Source organism: Onychomys torridus, chromosome 8, assembly GCF_903995425.1.
Source record: "Onychomys torridus chromosome 8, mOncTor1.1, whole genome shotgun sequence".
NCBI lineage: Eukaryota > Metazoa > Chordata > Mammalia > Rodentia > Cricetidae > Onychomys > Onychomys torridus.
The window spans coordinates 21,333,401-21,352,564 of record NC_050450.1 but is presented as its reverse complement, the minus strand read 5'-3'; the positions used below and the strand labels follow the sequence as shown (position 1 = coordinate 21,352,564).

At 43.9% G+C, this 19,164-nt stretch overlaps 1 protein-coding gene across 1 annotated transcript in view; it reads right to left on the bottom strand.

Moving 5' to 3' along the window:
* The window catches only part of Ubtd2 (ubiquitin domain containing 2), a 49,495-nt gene extending 42,689 nt beyond the window's left edge, over nucleotides 1–6,806 (bottom strand). Inside the window, exon 1 of the mRNA XM_036196206.1 lies at nucleotides 6,629–6,806. Coding sequence (XP_036052099.1) covers nucleotides 6,629–6,698 — 70 coding nt within the window. The 5' untranslated portion in view covers nucleotides 6,699–6,806. The remainder of the gene's footprint in view (nucleotides 1–6,628) is intronic.
* Nucleotides 6,807–19,164: the final 12,358 nt, after the last annotated feature.

The following is a 19,164-nucleotide window of genomic DNA, read 5'->3' as shown; positions in this document are numbered from 1 at the left end:
TTCTCAAGCTACGGTCCCTGAACTACCTACCAGTCAATCATAAGGACTTGGTGACAGCCTATATTGCCCAATAAGCAGGAACATGGCAAGGATAGTGAGGGGACAGCAGGAAGATCAGGTATAGTACCCACCAAATGAAGATTAAACCACACAGATGGTCTGTGGTAAGAAAAAAAAAAATGAATCACTACACTGATCACGTCTAACTAACTTAACTATATTCCTTAACCTAAATCAACCCAACTTTCTTCAGCAAGAATTCATGTCACCCAAAGCCAAAAGAGATAGCTAATTCATTAATGCAAAAGTTTATTACTAGTAATTAGTATTCAATAGTCACTCTCATTAAATACTGCCTGAGTAAAGTGCTTCCAGAATGAGATATGAAAGCTTTCTACTTACAGCAGGAAAACCAAGATTCAACTAAAAGTCCCTCCATAAAGATTTGTCCAAAAGAAAAAGCAAGCATAGATTCAGGCAATCAAAGTGAGGAATACACACAACTGTCACTTCCAATGGATCAGAACTTCGGTTAAGAGGTTCCTAAATTCAAAACTAGACATAAAAACCAGTTGGGCAGGGGCGCCTAAGTGGTAGGTCACTTGCTTTTTTTTTTTTTTTTAAATTAAATTAAAAAGTAAAAATAGGGGTTGGGGATTTAGCACAGCAGTAGAGCGCTTGCCTAGCAAGCCTAAGGCCCTGGGTTTGGTCCTCAACTCTGGCTAAAAAAATAAATAAATAAAGATAAAGACCTGAGCCTGACTTTTGGTAGAATTTTGCTTAACTGTCCAAGTTGGCCTCAAACTTACAATCTTGCCTCAGCCTCTCAAGTAGCCTGGAATGTGAGCATGCACTACTATATGTCTAACATGTTCCCAGGTAATGTCAATGCTGTTGGTCCAGAGACCAAACTTTTTGAACAACAAAGTATTAGAACATAAATTCTTCCCTGGACAGATTTCCTTGCTGTGATCTCAGTAAGTACTTCAGTTAGATGACAGTGAACCCTTTCCAGGAACCCAGAGTAGCATCCTATACACTACCAACTCAGTCTCACCATCATTTCCTGTCCACTCCCCAAGTGCTGGAATTACAGGTGTGTGCTACCACACCCAGCTTCTGACCACTTAAACAGCTTCTCTTCCCAGCCCCATGCTGCTGAAATGATCACTTTGTTTCCCTGCTATTCCCTCAGCACTTGAGGTTACAAGACAGTTACATTATCTGTCTACATTTCATTGCAGTTGTTTCATATGTGTATATTATACTTTCCTAAAAACGGCTTTTGAAATATTCAAGAAAAAGATCATGATTCCTTTCTGGACCAATGCCTTTGTTGACCCCAGAAAACACAACCGTCATTTTAATCAAGAAGCTGAAGTGGGACTGGAGAGATGGTACGGTACTTAACACTATATGGTGGTTTATATCTATCTGCCAATTACCTCTAGTTCCAGGGATTTAGCCATTTTCTGGCCTTTGCCAGAACCAGGCACACATGCAGTGCACATATGCACTACGCAAGCAAAACACTCACACATGAAATAAAAATAAGTGTTTTTTTTAACGAAGCTGAAGTGGAGCCAGGAGAGGGTAGCATACTCCTCTCATCCATACATTCAGGTTACAACATGAGGCTCCTCAGTTCAAGGCCAGCCCGAGCTACATAAAGAGACTCTTGTCTCAAAACAGCCAGTGCTGAAGATGTAGCTCAGTGGTAGAGTTTACTTAGCATGTGTAAGGCCCTAGTGCACTGAGGTGGAAAAGCTGAAGTGAGTTACTGAATGGACCCCACTACTAATAGTCTCCCCAGATCAAAGGGAGTAGAAGCCTGAGGGTTTTCTACTACTAACTGAGAAGATAAATGTTCCTTGACGGACTAATGAATTACTGACTACAGATCTATGTATTTATTTATAATCATGGGACAGATATATAAATATATTTAAAACTCAAAGTAGAAGCATCGGCAATGAAAGAAAAAAAAAACAGACTTTATTAAAATAATAGACATGTGTACAAAAAGGACACTATCCAGAAAATGAAAAGATTCATGCATAGAATGGGAAAAATATTTGCACAGATGTATCTGACATAAAAACCCTAGTCTCACAGAGGCAAAGGACGTGAACAGACATTTCCTCCCAAAAGTATATAAATGGCCATCAATGGCCATCAAATACATACAAAGATGCTAAATAATGGAACTCATCAGAGAACACAAACCAAACCTCAAGAACTTGAGCACTTCACAAACCCCAGAGTTATTTTCCATAAAAAAAAAATAATAATAAATAACAAGTGTTGGTAAAAAAGGGAGAGAAATTGCAGAAAGATTTCAGGTAGGAATGAAAAACAGTATGGCCTTCATGAAAAATTTTAAGTCTGGCAGGTACTCAAAAAAATAAATAGAATTGTCATAATCCCCCAACAGTTCCACTTCTAGATATCTTTAAAAAGGAAAATAGAGGGGTTGGGGATTTAGCTCAGTGGTAAGAGTGCTTGCCTAGCAAGTGCAAGGCCCTGTGTTTGGTCCACAGCTCCAGAAAACAACAAAAAACAAAAAACAAAAAGGAAAATAGATATCTATGCAACCCAAGTTCACAAATGCATTATTTGCAGCAAAATGTAGAAACTCAAATACAAACCAACAAATGGCTAGGTAAAAAAAAAAAATGTGTACATACATACAACAGAATATTATTCAATCATAAAAAAGATTATATACTGACACTTGCCACAACTTGAGCCCAGAAAAGGAATAAACCACAAAGGAAAGAATATTATGAGATTCCATTTATATGAAACATCCCAAACAGGTAACTTCATAGAAATAATGTATATTACATTATTTACATTATTAATGGTTATCAAATATTGAAAAGAGAAGGAAGAGAGACATACTACCTGAAGAAAAAAATATGGATGTGGACAGCGATGATGGATTATATAACACTGCAAACTGCACTCAAAATGGTTAACCAGGTGTGGTGGTATCTTTGATCCCAGTACTCAGGAGGCAGAGGCAGGAGGATCTCTGTGAGTTCAAAGCCAGCCTGGTCTATATAGAGTGAGTTCCTGGACAACCAGGGCTACACAGAAAGACCTTGTCTTAAAAAGCAAAAACAAACAAAAAATAAATAAATGTTACTAACACCTCTTATGTGGTATATCATATGGTAATTTCTTAAATAAATCAAGAAAAGAGGAGGGAGGCTCTTTAATTTCAGCCATGGTAAAAAGTCCTCACTGCCATTATAAGCTGTATGTTTCCTTGGGCTTCAATCTTCACCTACAATATAGAGTTGACTGACATCTAACTCAAAGAATTGTGGGTTCAATACATCTATCAATCCCTTAGCACAGGACCTGTTACATAATAAATACCAGATAAACGGCAGATTTTATTATTCCAAAGTCTTTGTTACTCACTGAGTAGGTGTCTGTAAGGCTGCTATAAATGGGTACCTGAAAGAACTCCATGATGATGTTGAAACATTCTGAAGGAACGAGTAAAGCAGCACATGTCCAGCATTTGGCTGGCTTCTTGTGAACCTAGGAACGTGCAGACACCAGGCCCCATTCTCATGGGGTGTCACTCACTAAAGAGATGAACTAAGAAAACACTTGCTGCCTTCAATTAATTGTATTGATGGTCTCCATAAATATTTATTTTAAAAAAAAATCACAAAGGCCAGAATAAAGACTCGATTCTATCTCTGGAACCAACATAATGGAAGGAGAGAACCAAAAGTTGTCTTGATATCCACCACATACGTGTGCAACACACATACACCCTTGTCTACAGGTCCTAAGTATCAAGTCCAGTTTTACAATGTCATCATAAAAAAGCAGAAAATATGTTATTTTTTTTTTAAAAGCCACAACCATGGCAGACTCAAGGAGAATGAAAGTTGAGAGTACTATTAGATCTTGCTCTGTAGACCAGGCTGGCCTTGAACTCATAGAGATCCTCCTGGCTCTGTTTCCCAAGTGCTGGGATTAAAGGTGTGTGCAAAGCATTTTTTTTTTAAAAAAAGGCCTAAGAGGCTTAAAACACAAACCTGAATTCTAGACAAGGTAGACCAGAGAAAGAACTATAATTAATATCAATACTCAAAACAATAATACAAATCTTAGTGTGAGAATTAAGCCATCTTCTTAGTTTTATAAAAATTCTCCAAATTCCTTTACAGAAGTAATTTACCTAATAAGGTTTTCTTGATATTAATATACTCATAGTAAAAATATCTGGATTCAGCTGGGCAGTGGTGGCACAGGTCTTTAATTCCAGCACTCGGAAGCAGAGGCAGGCAGATATCTGAGTTCAAGGCCAGCCTGGTCTACAGAGAGAGTTTCAGGACAGCCAAAGCTATGGAGAAACCTTGTCTCAAAAAACCAAAAAAATAAATTAATATAGAAAACTAGATGCAGAGGGAAAAGGAGAGTACAATATCCAAGTATTTTAAATCTGATTTATTATGAACCAGCTGACTTTTGGAAAGGCCAGAGTAATTCTACAATGGTGATCCTCACATAGCACTGTAAATATAAACTGTCAGGAAACATATCTGAAGGCTGCACTATATACATCAGGTTGATGAAAATGTTACAACTCAGTATAACCAGGTTAAAACTACTAATGTTTGAAAAGCTAAGGATCTTTGCCAACACCCTTAGGGAAGTCACTCCCTTTCAAACAACAAAAAAGAACTGTTAACACATAAACCTGAAACACATACCACAATAACTTTTTGTTGTTTTTGGAGACAAGGTTTTGCTGTGTAGCCAGGACTGGCCTGGCACTAAGAGCCTCCAGCTCTAGTCTCCCAAGTTGCTGGCTCCACAATGTGCTCTCACCTCTCATGACAGTAATGGAAAATAAAGGCTTCCAAAATGAAATTCCAGAAGAATTTTGTCCCCCACAGACCCTTCTTCTTCCAGCTACATCAGAGCTATCCCATGCCTTCTCCCCCGAAGAAAAAAGGAGGCACTCCCCTTTTTAAAAAGGTTTCTGTACAAAAACACAGCAGTTTATGGTCTAGAAAACGTAAGTTCTCGCCGGGCGGTGGTGGCGCAGGCCTTTAATCTTGGTAATCAGGAGGCAGAGCCAGGCAGATCTCTGTGAGTTCAAGGCCAGCCTGGGCTACAGAGTGAGTTCCAGGACAGGCTCCAAAGCTACACAGAGAAACCCTGTCTCAAAAATCCAAAAACCTAAGTCCTGAAAGAAACAGATACTCTAGCTATCTAATTGGATGCCACTGGTAGTAATTATCTAAAGCTAGGATTTCATGCTTCTAAAAGCCCATGCTAGTAATGTGAGTGGATCCTAAATTGCACCGCCAAATGGGTTAAACTGGTTCAATCCGACTACAGAAAAAAGGAGTATTTATTATAATTTTAACATACATGAAAGTTAAAACTGAATGCTAGTAAGTTTCAGCATACTTAAGCAGTACCATCTGACCACCAATCTGCCCTTAACCCAGTGTTCTTAAATCACTCCCTTTCTATACTTTGGCTTTGTTGTCGCCGAGGATCTCACCAATAGGCTGTGACATGAAATGCACTACAGAGGACTTTTTCAAGGCCACTTTCACTGAATTCTCAAATTATTAGTCCAACATTTAGTGACAGGGAATACCGATAGATTTTAGTGAAGAGGCATGGCTAAACATCACGTAAACCGGGAAATCTCTAGTACAAAGATGAGTGCACAGGATTCAAGGGCAGAGCTTAAGCGTCAGGGCAGGTACCTGGTCTCAAGGTGCCAAAAGGTGTGACCCCGCCTATTCTCAAGCAACGCAACAACTTAAAAACAGGCAATCCAACTTGAAGGTACCCAATATCAAGTCCGTATCAAATCAAGTTCTCTTTGCCTCTCCCCGGTGGCTCTTTTCTTCAACGTTCGAACTTCTACACGTTCTATATAATGAATGGGCTCGGCACTGTTGAGGTCACTTAAAAGTAGAATCAATCTTAACTGTTCTGCCCCTCTACGATTCCTGAGAACGGAATCAAGAGACTTCTCACCATGGTTACTATAACCGAGAAGTGCGATCCGCGTTGGAAAACTTTTACTCAAAGCACTATCTTATACTGGGGTACTTTTCTCCTGCACGTTTTCCTTTTACGTAAGACACATCGGAATTTGACTAGTGCGCCCCGACGGCACACAGGGCTAACGCCCCTGGCAGCAGCAACAAGCCACGTTTTCCTCGGGCCGATCGTCTCCCCCCTCCTCCTTAAAACACTGCCCATGGCCACTTGAGACTTCCCCAGCCCAGCTCCAGAAACTGGAACCAACCGGGGCAGCTGTCATCCGAAACCCGGGAAAGCTGAGCCCGGCCAACTCTGCCGACGCGGGAAGGGCCGGGGGTGCGGCGGGGCCCGTCGGGGGCACTCGGGGCAGCCGCCCCTCCCCGGCCCCGAGAGCCGCCATCCTGCCGCCGAGGATTTCTCCGGGCTGGAGTCCCCCTAGCCAGGCCTAGGCCCGCGGCCCCGCGTGGGGCCCGAAGCGCGTGGCAGAGCCGCCGCGGAGGAGGAACGACAAAGGGGCGCGGGGTCGGGACAGGTGGCCGCCGCCGCGAACAATGGGGGGCCGCAGCCGCCCCCTGGCGCCACCTACCTCCAGTGCCGTCCGAGTTCTCGTTGAGGCTGCCCGAGGAGTCGTGCTGGGCGCCCACGCACCCGCCCATGGGGCCGCGGCTGCCACCTCAGGGCGCTCGTCCGGGCCGCCGCTTCAGCCTGCTCGGGCGCCGCCGCCTCGGGCCAGGCGCCGCTTTCTCGCCGCCCAGCCTCCGCCCCCTCGCCGCTCCTCCCACCGCCTCGCCCGGCCCCTTCCTCCGCGCCCACCTCTACCTCAGCCCCCGGGCCGCCCGGCCCGCAGGCCCGGCCCGCGTGCCGCCTTCGGCTCCCGCTCGGCCCCGCCAGGCCGGGCTTGGCCCATCCCGGGTGGGCCGCAGCACCCACTCGTCTCTCGCCTCCCTGCGCCCCCCGCGTCTAGGCGAACCCTGTCGCCGCCGCCGCCACCGCCGCCGCCGCCGCCGCCCGGCAGCCAGGCCCCATTGCCCCCGCCCGCGGCGCCGCCCTCAGCCCGGCTCGGCCTGCGCTCGGCCGGCCCGCCTAGAACGGCCGCGAGGGGCGGGGCCGCGCGCTGATTGGCTGTAGGCTCCGCGGGGGCGGGGAGTTCCGAGCGAAGCCGAGTGGAGCCGAGCGCCCGAGGCCGGGAGAGTAGGGGGCCCGCGGAGGAGGGCCGGAAAGAAGGGGAGGAACCCTAGTGAGGACAAAGTGGCCTGCGCGGAGGTGGGGCTCCTTCTGGTGCGGCGGGTAGGAGAGAGTACTGCGAAGGAGTCGTGAGAGACTTGGGTTGTGGGCCGGCCGGGGCGTGATTGAAGGGGTTGGCCTGACAGCAAATCCCCGCACCCCTTGAATTTGTGGAGGCAGCGTGCTGGCCGCCAAGCGTGGGCTTCCCTGGCCTCCCAGTCCGCAGCCCCTGTCATCGCTGTACCCGCTTGGTAGAGGTGTTCTCAGATTTTCGCAGGCCTGCTGTCCCGTGTCTGCAGCGACGGGCCACGGGTGTGTGTCGTTCCCACAAGCTTCATTTTATAGACAATACAACTTCTCTAGATCCTGGCGTTAGACATCTTAAGCCGTCCTTAGAACAAAGTGAAGTATGAATATTCTGCTTTTTATAAACTAGAATTTGGTACATCGACCACGCCCAAGATTCTTGGCGGTTACCATCCTAACCTAAGCCAAACTGTTAATGGCCTCTTTGGAGCTGTGCTGCCTGCTATGGCGCCTGGACATTTTTATCGGCCTGCTTGGGTCTTTGAAAGCTTTTTTTCCCCCCTAAGCTGTTTTAACTATGTTCCACTTTTATGCCAGACTTTCCTTTTATAAAACCCTGGGTCAGCTTTTGCTTAGCATTAAAAAAAAAATTTTTTTAAGTGAAATACCTAAGAAAGAGACACTCTGCTTCTTGGGATTTGCATTTAAATATATTCTTGTGCACTGCTGGTGGGAGTGTAAATTGGTTCAATCTTTTTTGCAAAGGTTTGGCAATGCCAATCAACAGCTTTAAAAATATTCATACCGTTTGAATGGGGGGTTTTCACATCTGGGAATCTAGCTCACAGAAACAGTCCAAAATAAGGTTTGGGGCCTGGTATTTATTTGATAGGCAGGCAAAAACGAAGGTTAAAAACCAAAACTCTGAATTTATATGAAAGCACAGAAATAGAAGTCCACTCTTTTGGACTCAACGCTGAAGAAATTAGCTTTACCCTCACTGTAGTCCTGAGCACACACACAAAGCTGTATACAGTTAAATGTTGTTAGGGATTTTCAAAGACTGCTCTTCCGCCAGGGCCTATGTCACAGAGCCATCTATCTGATCATTCCCCGCTGAACGTTCGCCTTGTCAGACACTTGTCACCTTATCTCTTCCCTGAAGGAGAGAGGCTGCCTGAGTATTTGCAAAGAGATTGCTTTGTCCTGAATTTCACTCGAGAAATTACAGCAACCAAGATTTCTACGATGTCTATTAAACAGATGGTAGGCACCCAGATGCTGAGGGCTTTCTGCTGAGCAGCACACTGGCGCCAGCAAGAGAGAGCAATCTTGTGGAAAGATTCTTAGCAATGCTTGCTCGTCATCCTGCCTGCATCTTAGAACAGAGAGACACATGTTCCCAGGAGCAGAGTCATGTAGCCGTAACACGGCCCCAGCTCTGCTATTAACTTCCTGGGTTGGAATCTGGCTTCCATCTTGTACTCCCTGTATGACTTTAAGTTTCTGTAGAGCCCAGATTTCTTGCCTGTAAAACTGGGCCAATAATAATGCTCCAGGCTCTGTAGGGGCACTTTATTAACTCTTCTGTTTACTTCATATCTAACATCACCTATCTGACCCAGTCCATCGAACATCTAAGAAAAACATATATACATTTATATCTCTGTGGGTACATTCTTTGTAGATAAATGACTGGTATATATACCCCCCCTTTTTTTTTTTTGAGATAGAGTCTCACTGGGTAGCCTTGGCTGACCTCACACTCACAGATACGCCTACCTCTGCCTCTTGAGTGCTGGGATTAATGGCATGGATTATCATGCCCAAATGTGTGTGTGTGTGTGTGTGTGTGTGTGTGTGTGTGTGTGTGTGTGTGTATGTGTGTGTATGTGTGTGTACACACACATGAGCGCACATGCATATGTATATGTGAGTGTCTGTGGAGACTAGAAAACAACTTTGGGTGTTATTCCTTAAGGATTGTCCACCTTGGGTTTTATTTGTGTGGGTACATGTGTGAGTGCCTATAATGGCCAGAGAAGGGAATTCACCCAGGGTCAACCTCTGTCCTTCACTTGTATACACATGCACACGCAAACAATGCACACAGGCATACACCCACACTAATAACTACATATACAACATATACTCTCCTACCATTTTTAAAGTAACAAATGTTAAAAAAATTAAATCCATGGCCATATGTCTCCAAGTTTATTTCTGTACTCTGTATTGCTGCTGTTTTGAGATACCATCTTACCATGTAGCCCACAGCCAGCCCTGAGCTCTCAGTTTGAAGCCATTGGTCTTTATGCCATAATTAGTCAAGTACAATGAACTTGACTACTGTAGCTTTACAGTACGTTTTGACTTTGTTCCTTTTCATTTTTTTCCTTTAGTTTTCTTGCTTGGTTTTGTTTTTGTTTTTTGTTTTTGTTTCTAAGATGGGAGTCTCTCAGTTTCTTTCTGTAGACCAGGCTGGCCTCGAACTCACAGAGATTCACCTGGCTCTGCCTCCCAAATGCTGGGATTAAAGGTGTGCGCCACCACTGCCAGCCTAGAGTCTCTCAGTTTCATTATGTTTCTCAGGCTAACCTCAAGTTCCCAGGCTCAAATCACACCCACCCTCCAGCCTCCAGAGGGGCTGGAACTACTTATATTTGCCACTGCACATGGCTTGTTGTTCTTTTCCAAGATTGTTTTGTTTATTCTGGGTGCCTTGGATTTCTGTGTGAATTTTAAGATTGGCTTGCCCATTTCTGGAAAGACAGCAGCTGGGATTTTGATGGGAAATGTGTTGACTCTAGATGACAAGTACCCGAGTACTGCCATTCTGACAGAGTTAAGCCTTCAGTTTGGAGTGTGGATGTTTTCCCACATATTTGTGTCTTAAATTCTTCTCCATAGCTGTAGTTTTCTGTGTCAAGTCTTGATTTTTGTTAAGTTTTTTTTCTAAATCTCCTTTTGCCGTGCTGCAGTAAATGGATATGACATCTTTTTGTACAGATCATTTGTGGCAAATGTACAGAAATACAATTGGTTTTGCATTTTGGTCATGGATATTGCAATATGACGGAACTCGCTTCTTATAATCATCTTTGCCTCACGTTATTTGGGGCATCTATGTTGTGATATGTTTAAGATTGCTATGTCCCCATTTCCATCTTTACTCAGCCATTTCCAGGGAGAACCAGCAAGAATGGGATGGGGGGGGGGATAGGAGAAGGGAAGAGACAATGAGGTGCCATAGTGACAAGCCTTGGAATGGAGTCAGTTTCGTGGGCAGCCTGTGACAATCGTTTTTCCAGAGGTTCTGATTCAGTTGGTGTGGAGCGGATCCCAGGAACCACTGTTGTAACCCACACAGCAGGCATTTCCTATTGGAGTTTGGTCCACAGATGGACTTTTTGTCCAGAACAAACTTTAGTCCTCACCCTCTATGCCAAGCTGTGTTTTGCTTGGGAGTTTTTTTCTCTTTGCCATTTGTTCATTTCCATAAGTCCTAAATCTACAAGTTGCAGGCCATTTATCCATCTCTGTCCTTTCCCACACACACTCAAGCCATGGTCAAGCCCCTTTTCTCTATTCAGAGAACACTTGGTGAATCTCCATTTGTTCTGGCTAGCTCCTGCACCCTCTCCTGCCTCCTCCTCAATGTCTTGACTTTATGGAAGACAAAAGGATCTCCAAATAACAGGAATGGCAGAAAATAAGCAGTCACTCTGTCAGCCTAAGCCAGCATGACAGACAAGGAGACCCCTGTAAGGAGAGAGAGACCTTAAAGAGAACATGGCTTGGTGAGCAGCAGAAGTTCCTGGTGTGCTACATTAGTAGAAGTTGCTGGAAATCCATCACTTGGAATTAGCTGAAGATTTACCTTGTGAATATGGAGCAGCTGTTGGTAGGATAGGCCTCCCTGGAACGAGTCTTTTGGTTATGAGATGACACCAAGCCACTGGTTGTTCATGGTGTTGCTTCTGAGCATTGAAGGGAGAAGCAGCCATCACTGAAGAGCTGGGGCTGGAGCAGCCACATGGACTGCTTACCAAAGAAGTTCTCTCAACCTCGTGGCAGGCTCTGGAGAGGCTGTCCACATCCAGGAATTTGGTAACAGTGAAGCCACCTTTGCTTCAGAAGCCAGGGAGCTAGAAAGTGAGCAAAGGAGACAGTGCCCTCTACTGTCAAAGCTAAACATGTCATTTCCACATATCAGACAAGCAGAATTCAGACCTGAGATGCAAAAATTTGATAGCTGGTATATTGTTCAACCAGAAAATTTTAAAACGGTATACCTCACAATCCCTGTATATTGAGACTTTCAGAAACCACAGGTCCGCTGCAAATTGGAATCCATGAGCTAGCCCAAGAACATTTGCAGACGCAAGGAAAATTTGTGGCCCCAAAGCATGCAGCAATCAAAATTAAAGTGAATTGAATTTTAATTAATTGACTTCTCAAGCTATAAAGAAAAGAAAGGAAAGGAAAAGAGAAGAAAAGGAAAGGAGAGAAAAGAAAGTATAGCCAGTCGGTGGTGGCACACGCCTGTAATCCCAGCACTTGGGAGGCAGAGGCAGGTGGATCTCTGTGAGTTCAAGGCCAGCCTGGGCTACAGAGCTAGTCCAGGACAGGCTCCAAAGCTACAGAGAAATTCTGTCTCGAAAAAACAAAAGCAAAAAACAAAAAGAAAAGAAAGTATAAACAAAATAATAAAGACAAAAAGGAAGGTAAAAGTAGAGAATTGAAAAAAAACCCAGTGGACCAAAATAAATCAAAAGTGGTCTTCTTTGAATATCACAAAATAGACAATCTAGCTGGGCGGTGGTGGCACATGCCTTTAATCCCAGCACTCGGGAGGCAGAGCCAGGCGGATCTCTGTGAGTTTGAGGCCAGCCTGGGCTACCAAGTGAGTTCTAGGAAAGGCGCAGAACTACACAGAGAAACCCTGTCTCAAAAAACCAAAAACAAACAAACAAACAAAAAATAGACAATCTACTAGATAATTCAACTTTAAAAGTGTGCATGTGGTGGAGGATAAAGCCCAAATATATGGAATAGGAAATGGCCAGGGAAGAAGCTGTTATTGTGAGGAAGCCAGAAAGTTGACTTCATCACACACCAACTTTATCTTGGTCCATTTGGATGTTGTAACAAAACACTTGAACCTGGAAAGTTTACAGATGCTAGCAGTTATGAATTCAGAGTAGAGAGGGGCCACTTTCTGGCTCATAGATGACACCTTGAACTTGCTATGTATACTAGGCTGGCCTTGAACTTTCAGAGTTTCTCCTGCTTCTGCCTCCCAAGTATAGTGATTATGGGCATGTGGTATCACATCTGGCCAGGGGTCTTTTTTATAAGGTTATCAGTCTCATCCAGGAGGCCTTGGCCCTTTGAGCAGATTACCACCACCCCATAGATCATTCCCCAATACTGTCAGCCTGCACAACATTTGTGAAAACCTAATGGAATGATAAAAGAAACCCCCAGGGCAGGGGACAAATATAATGAAATGAATGTCTTAGGAAAATACAGTTGACAAAACTTGACCTTACCAAAGATGAAAAGTTAAATCAATTTCAAAGGACTACTCCCCATGGCAGCAGACACCACACTGCCATACTCAGCCTCACAGGAGGATTGTGTCTAGTCACTAAAAGTCATATTGCTACATAAAGTGTTCAAGAATAGAGTAAACAAGGGTAAATTTCCAAATTCTTTTTTTTTTTTCCAGACAGGGTCTCACTATGTAGATCTGGCTGTCCCGGACCAAATTCTTTTTATTAACCAGGTAGACACTAACACCTAAAGCTAACAAAAATGGTATATACAATAATTTCTTAACATAAATTATAGTCCCCAAACATTACAACCCAGGAATAAAGCAAGAACACACTCACCTTCACTACTACTTAGCATTGTGATGGAGATATAAACTAATGCAATTAAATAAGAAAAATTAAGCTAGAGGGCTAGATAGATGGCTTGGCTGGGAAGATCACCAGCTGCTTTTCTAGGGGACCGAACATGCTTCCCAGCGCCCACGTGGTGGCTCACAACTGTAACTCTAGTTCTAGGGGATCAAACTCCTTCTTCTGGCCTTTGTGAGCACCAGATATGCCCATGGTGCATAAACATACATGTAGGTAAAACATCCATATACATAAAATAGAAAATTATTAGAAAGTTAAGCTAAGCATAAAAATTGATTGACACACGGGGGATGGGGGGGGAGGAGAGAGGGAAGAGCAGTGGAGTGGGGATGTATGGGAAAGCCATAAAGAAAGGAGATCAACTACTTTGTTTTTTGTTTTTTCAAGATGAGGTTTCTTGGCCAGGCAGTGGTGGTGCACGCCTTTAATACCAGCACTGGGGAGGCAGAGGCTGGTGGATCTCTGTGAGTTCAAGGCCAGCCTGGTCTACAAAGAGAGCTCTGGGACAGACAGGGCTACGTAAGAGAAACCCTGTCTTGAAAAACAAAACAAAACAACAACAAATGGAGTTCCCTGATTATCCTGGAACTTACTCTATAGACTAGGCTGGCCTGGAACTACAGAACCATGCCTGTCTCTGCCTTCCCAGCGCTGGTCCTGTACGAGTTCTCTGTGTATTCTCAGTAAGTCCCTTACAAATGATATTCACAAATATTTCCACCAACATTGTTAATGAGGTGATTAGATTGGCATTGCACTGTACATCATAAAGATGGAACTTTGTGTTTTGCTTTGTCTTTTAGTCTCACTTGGTAGCCCAGGCTATCCTCAAACTCCCAGTCAATCACTTCCCTCAGCCTCCCAGGTGCTGGGATTACAGGTGTGAACTACCAGGTCCAGGTTCAGCTGGAACTCTGTGTGCGTGTGTGTGTGTGTGTGTGTGTGTGTGTGTGTGTGTGTGTGTGTGTGTTGATGGCTGGGATGGAATCTGTGAGAGCTAACATTATGTTTTAAGTTTAAATTACTGTGCTTAAGAGATCTATTTTAAACACAAATGCCTCTAACCTGTAAACCCTACTTGCCCAAGGACAGATCACTTTCTGGAATGCTGGAGGCTGTTGTTCATGTAAGATAATAAGCCCTGTGTGTTTGCTCTGTAAACAGGCTTGGTGGCCCCAACTGCACAGGATGTGCTTGATCACATGTAAGTGGGAGGTCATAGGCAAGACCTATGTATCAAGATGTATGCTTGCCCTGATTGGACAATGGCAGAAAGGATGTAGCCTCGTGTGTTGTGCCTTTATAAGCCCCTGACTAATGTAATTTGGTGCCATACTCTGGGAATCCTGGATATGGACCAGGCCATTATTTAATAATGCTAACATCAAATTTGGCTCAAAAATTGTGGTAGTGTTGTCTTATTCTTGCCCAGTGGGATTAACAAACCTGAGTCCTGAACAAATATATTCTACCACTGAGCTACAACCCTAGCCTAAAGGTGGCATTTTAAAATATAACTTCTCTAATTTTTGAGAATTTCGTACATACATACTATGTATTTTGATCATATTCATCCCCCACTCCTCCTCCTAACTCCTCCCAGATCCAGGCTTTCCGCCTCCCAACTTCATGTCTTCTTACCTTTTAATAGCCCACTAATTCTGATTTGTGCTGCTCACATAGTCATGGGTATAGGACCACCCACTAGAGCATGATTGATCTACCATAGATTGCACCAAAGGTGAAATTTTTAATAATATTAGGATAAAGCAGGTGATGGTGGCGCATGCCTTTAATCCCAGCACTCTGGAGAAAGAGGCAGGTGGATCTCTGTGAGTTCGAGACCAGCCTGGGCTACCAAGTGAGTTCCAGGAAAGGTGCAAAGCTACACAGAGAGACCCTGTCTCGAAAAACCAAAATAATAATAATAATAATAATAATAATAATAATAATAATATTAGGATAAGTGGAAAACCACTTAAAAAAATTTAAAATTAGAGTCGCTCCTAACCTCACAAACAAGGATAACTTCCAGTTGGATCACAGCTTTAGTCACAAAATAAAATATAAAGCTAGATGTCTGGCAAGGGCTATATGAAAGGATGGGTGAACTGTTCTGCAACTTGGGTGCAGGAAATGGTATTAAAATATGCCTGCTCAAAACCAGGTATGGCAAAAGTAATTGATTCACTTGATTACAAAAAATAAATAAATAAAAACTTTTCACATGACTAAAACACATCACAATCCAAATCAAAAGGTAAGTGACCAACAGAAAGACACTACTTGAACTTTGAGTCACAGATGAAGGATTTCTAATATTTGAAAACCTTCAGAAGCTCAGAAGGAAAAAAGATCCGCAGACATCCTGTTAAAAATTTGGCAAAAGCGGCAATCAGACAACTCACACACACACAGCAAATTAAAATAAGCTTTACACAAAGAACTTAAAATGAAAGAAGTACAAGGTAATTAAAACTACACCAGGAGCTGAATGCCGAGAAGAAAGCCCTGTTGTTTGTGGTCAACTGAGCATCCACAAAGGAGCCAAGACAATCCAGTGGGAATGGGCAGCCTTTTCAACAAACAGAAGGATGGTTGGAAAAGAATGAAGTTGAGTTCCCGTATCTCATCATAGATAAAAGTTAATCCAAGGGGCTGGAGAGATGGCTCAGAGGTTAAGAGCACTGACTGCTCTTCCAGAGGTCCTGAGTTCAATTTCCAGTACCCACATGGTGGCTCACAACCATCTGTAATGAGATCTAGTGCCCTCTTCTGTATACATAGTAAATAAATAAATCTTAAAAAAAAAGAAAGATGTTTTAAAAAATTAATCCAAAATGAATCAAAGAATCTAGAAATAAAAGCTAAAACCTTGGGAGTCTAGATGAAAACAAAGGGGTCACTCCCTATGACCCAGGGCTGGGTGATGGTTTCTCAGATGCTACATAAACCTTAGGTTCAACTCCCAGTGAAAGAAGGGGAAAAATGCAGAAAGGATTAAAACAACAACAACAAACCAGATGGATTGGCGCCATCAGAAAAGGACATTAGGTCTCAACAATAGGCCACCACCCTGCTTGTCTCAAAAATTAATTTGGAGAGAGATTAAGGAAGAAGCTGGGCAACGGTGGTGCATGCCTTTAATCCCAGTACTCAGGAAGCAGAGGCAAAAGAATCTCTGTGAGTTCGAGGCCAGTCTGATCTACAAATCAAGTTCCAGAACAGCTAGGTGTGTTACACAGAGAAACTTTGTCTTGAAAAAAAAAAGTAGCTGTTCTTCCTGGGGACCTTGGTTTGATTCCCAGCACCCCTTCATGGCTCACAAACATCTGTAATTTCAGTGAAGATCATATACTCTCTTCTGGCCTCCGAGGCCACAGTCATGCATGTGGTACACAGACACACATGCAGGCAAAAAATTCATGCACAGAATAAAAATAAATCTTTTTCTAAAAGAAAAATGCATATCAAAACCACAATTAGATACCATTTAAAACACATTATGATGGCTAAGATTAAAGAGATACGTGGACAATACAACTGTCAGTAAAGATCTGGTGAAACTGGAATCCCCTAACGAAGATGGGTACAGCTTCTTTGCAAAAGAGTTTGCAAGTTCCTCAAAAATTTATAGTTGTTGTGTGAACCAGAAGTTCCATTCCTTTGTGTGTGTGTGTGCATGTGCGTGTGTGTGTGTGTGTGTGTGTGTGTGTGTGTGTGTGTGTGTAACACGAATCCACACAAAAGCTTATACATGAATAGCAGCTATCTATACTCAAGGCAACCAAAAGGGGAAAACCATCCAAATGGCCTTCCAATGATGAGAAGTAACAAAGCATGGTCTCGCTGGTAAAAGCAGCTGAGTATGCCACAACTTGAATGAGCCTCGAAATACTATGCTTAGGGAAAGAAGTAAGTCACAAAAGGTCACCCGTTTTTTTCTTTTATTTATTTACCTTGTGGCTTTTTTTGAGACAGTGTCTTGCTTTAAGTTCAGGACAGTCTTGGACTTGTGATCCTCCTACATCATTCAGCCTGTGGGCCTTACAGATACAGCCCTATACACATCCAAGACCACTTCCCAAATGACTCCACCGATGAGCAGTGTTCAAAAGCAGCCGAGTCTAAACAGACCAAAAGCAGATGGGTGGCTGCATGTGACTGCAGAGAAGGGAGAAATGACTGCTAATGGGTGTGAGTTTGTTGATGAATGTTGAAAATAATATAAAGTTATAGCAGTGGTGGCACATACCTCAAATCCCAGCACTCGGGAGGCAGGGGTAGGTGGATTTCTGAATTTGAAGCCAGCCTGGTCTACAGAGTGAGTTCCAGGATAGCCAGGGCTATACAGAGAAATCATCTTGAAACACCAAAAAAAAAAAAAGAGAGAGAGAGAGAGAGAGAGAGAGAGAGAGAGAGAGAGAGAGAAAGGAGAGAGTTATATATACCTAATGTCCTAGTTTGCCTTCTGTGGCTGTAATAATACACACAGTATGGGGGAGGTTTATTTGGCTTAGGGATTACAGTCTGTCATTGAGGGAAATTGAAGCAGGAACTGAAGCGGAGACCCTGGAGAAACACTGCTTGTTGGCTTGCTTCCAGGCTCCTGTTCAAACTACATTTCTTATACAGCCCAGGCCCACTTGCCTAGGGACGTTAACCACCCACAGTGGGCTGGGCCCTCCCACATCGAATCAGCCTACAGGCCAATCCGTTGGAGGCAATTTTTCAGTGGAGGTTCCTTCTTCCTTGGTGTGTCAAGTTGACACCCTACATACCACAGAGAAGCTACCAACAACATTGGATCGTACACCTTACATTTTAAGTTGGTTTTTGTCACTAGAGGGGAATCTGGAGCCTCATACACAGAGCTAGGCACATGTTGAATGGAGCTATGCCCCCTAGGCCCGAGCTGTAAACGTTAAATGTAATTTAATTGAACAGAAATACCTCCACAAAACTGCTTTTTCTTGATCAAGAGAGAGGCCCTGTTTTTGAAGGTCATGGGATTTTTAAGGGAAGGTCTTGCTGGAGGCAGAGAGTTGCTGAGGCAGGCCTTATGGACTCCCTTCCCTCCCACCTCTAGCCAGATTTCCCTCTGCTTCCTGGCCTGTGCCATGGAGCAAACAGCTTCCTCACACTCACATTATCCTGAGCCATGTCCTGCCAAGCCTTCTCTGCCAGGATGGAGTTCACCCTCTCCAACCATGAACAGAAGCAGTCCCTTCCCCCTTAAGCTGCTCGATGTCAGGTATTTGATCACAGCCTGGAGGAAAGTGACACACACAGCTGGTGAACTCCCCTGGCACGATGAGTGAGTGGCTTCAGTTTTGCTCCTGGGCAGTTGAGGCAGTAGAGACACAGGCACCGTGTGTCAGCCAGTGCTCTCGGGGAGAAGGGCTTGGTGCGCCCGCTGCTTTCACAAGCCAGCCAGGCCAACAGAAACCGCACCTCAGAGCTTGTCCATCTGGAATCACACACCCTCTGATGATAGGACAGAGCCACAGCCAAGTCCCGTGGTCTTCCTAGGTGGGCAAAGGACAGGGTCTCTGCCAGCACCCACTGGGTGCCCTGCTCCTGGAGGAAGACTGCTCAGGTATTCACACCGCAGGCCCGCACATACACTAAGGCGACAGGAAACCCGTTCGTTCTGCACAGGTAACACTGGAACACACCAGCAGAGTGTGATTACAATCTAATTGAAGTAGGAATCTTGAGAGTGGCTTTCAGAACCCAGGCCAGAGAACACTATTAAATGCAAATTCTTTCATAATTAAAGCACTCTCTAACACACATCTAGATAATACCCTAGCAGACGTGTTCTTCCTACCTCCCGGTTTTGCTTTGTTTTTTTTTTGTTTGTTTGTTTTGTTTTTGTTTGTTTTTCTTTTTTCTTTTTTAGATAGGGTCTCATCTAGCCCACACTACCTTCAAA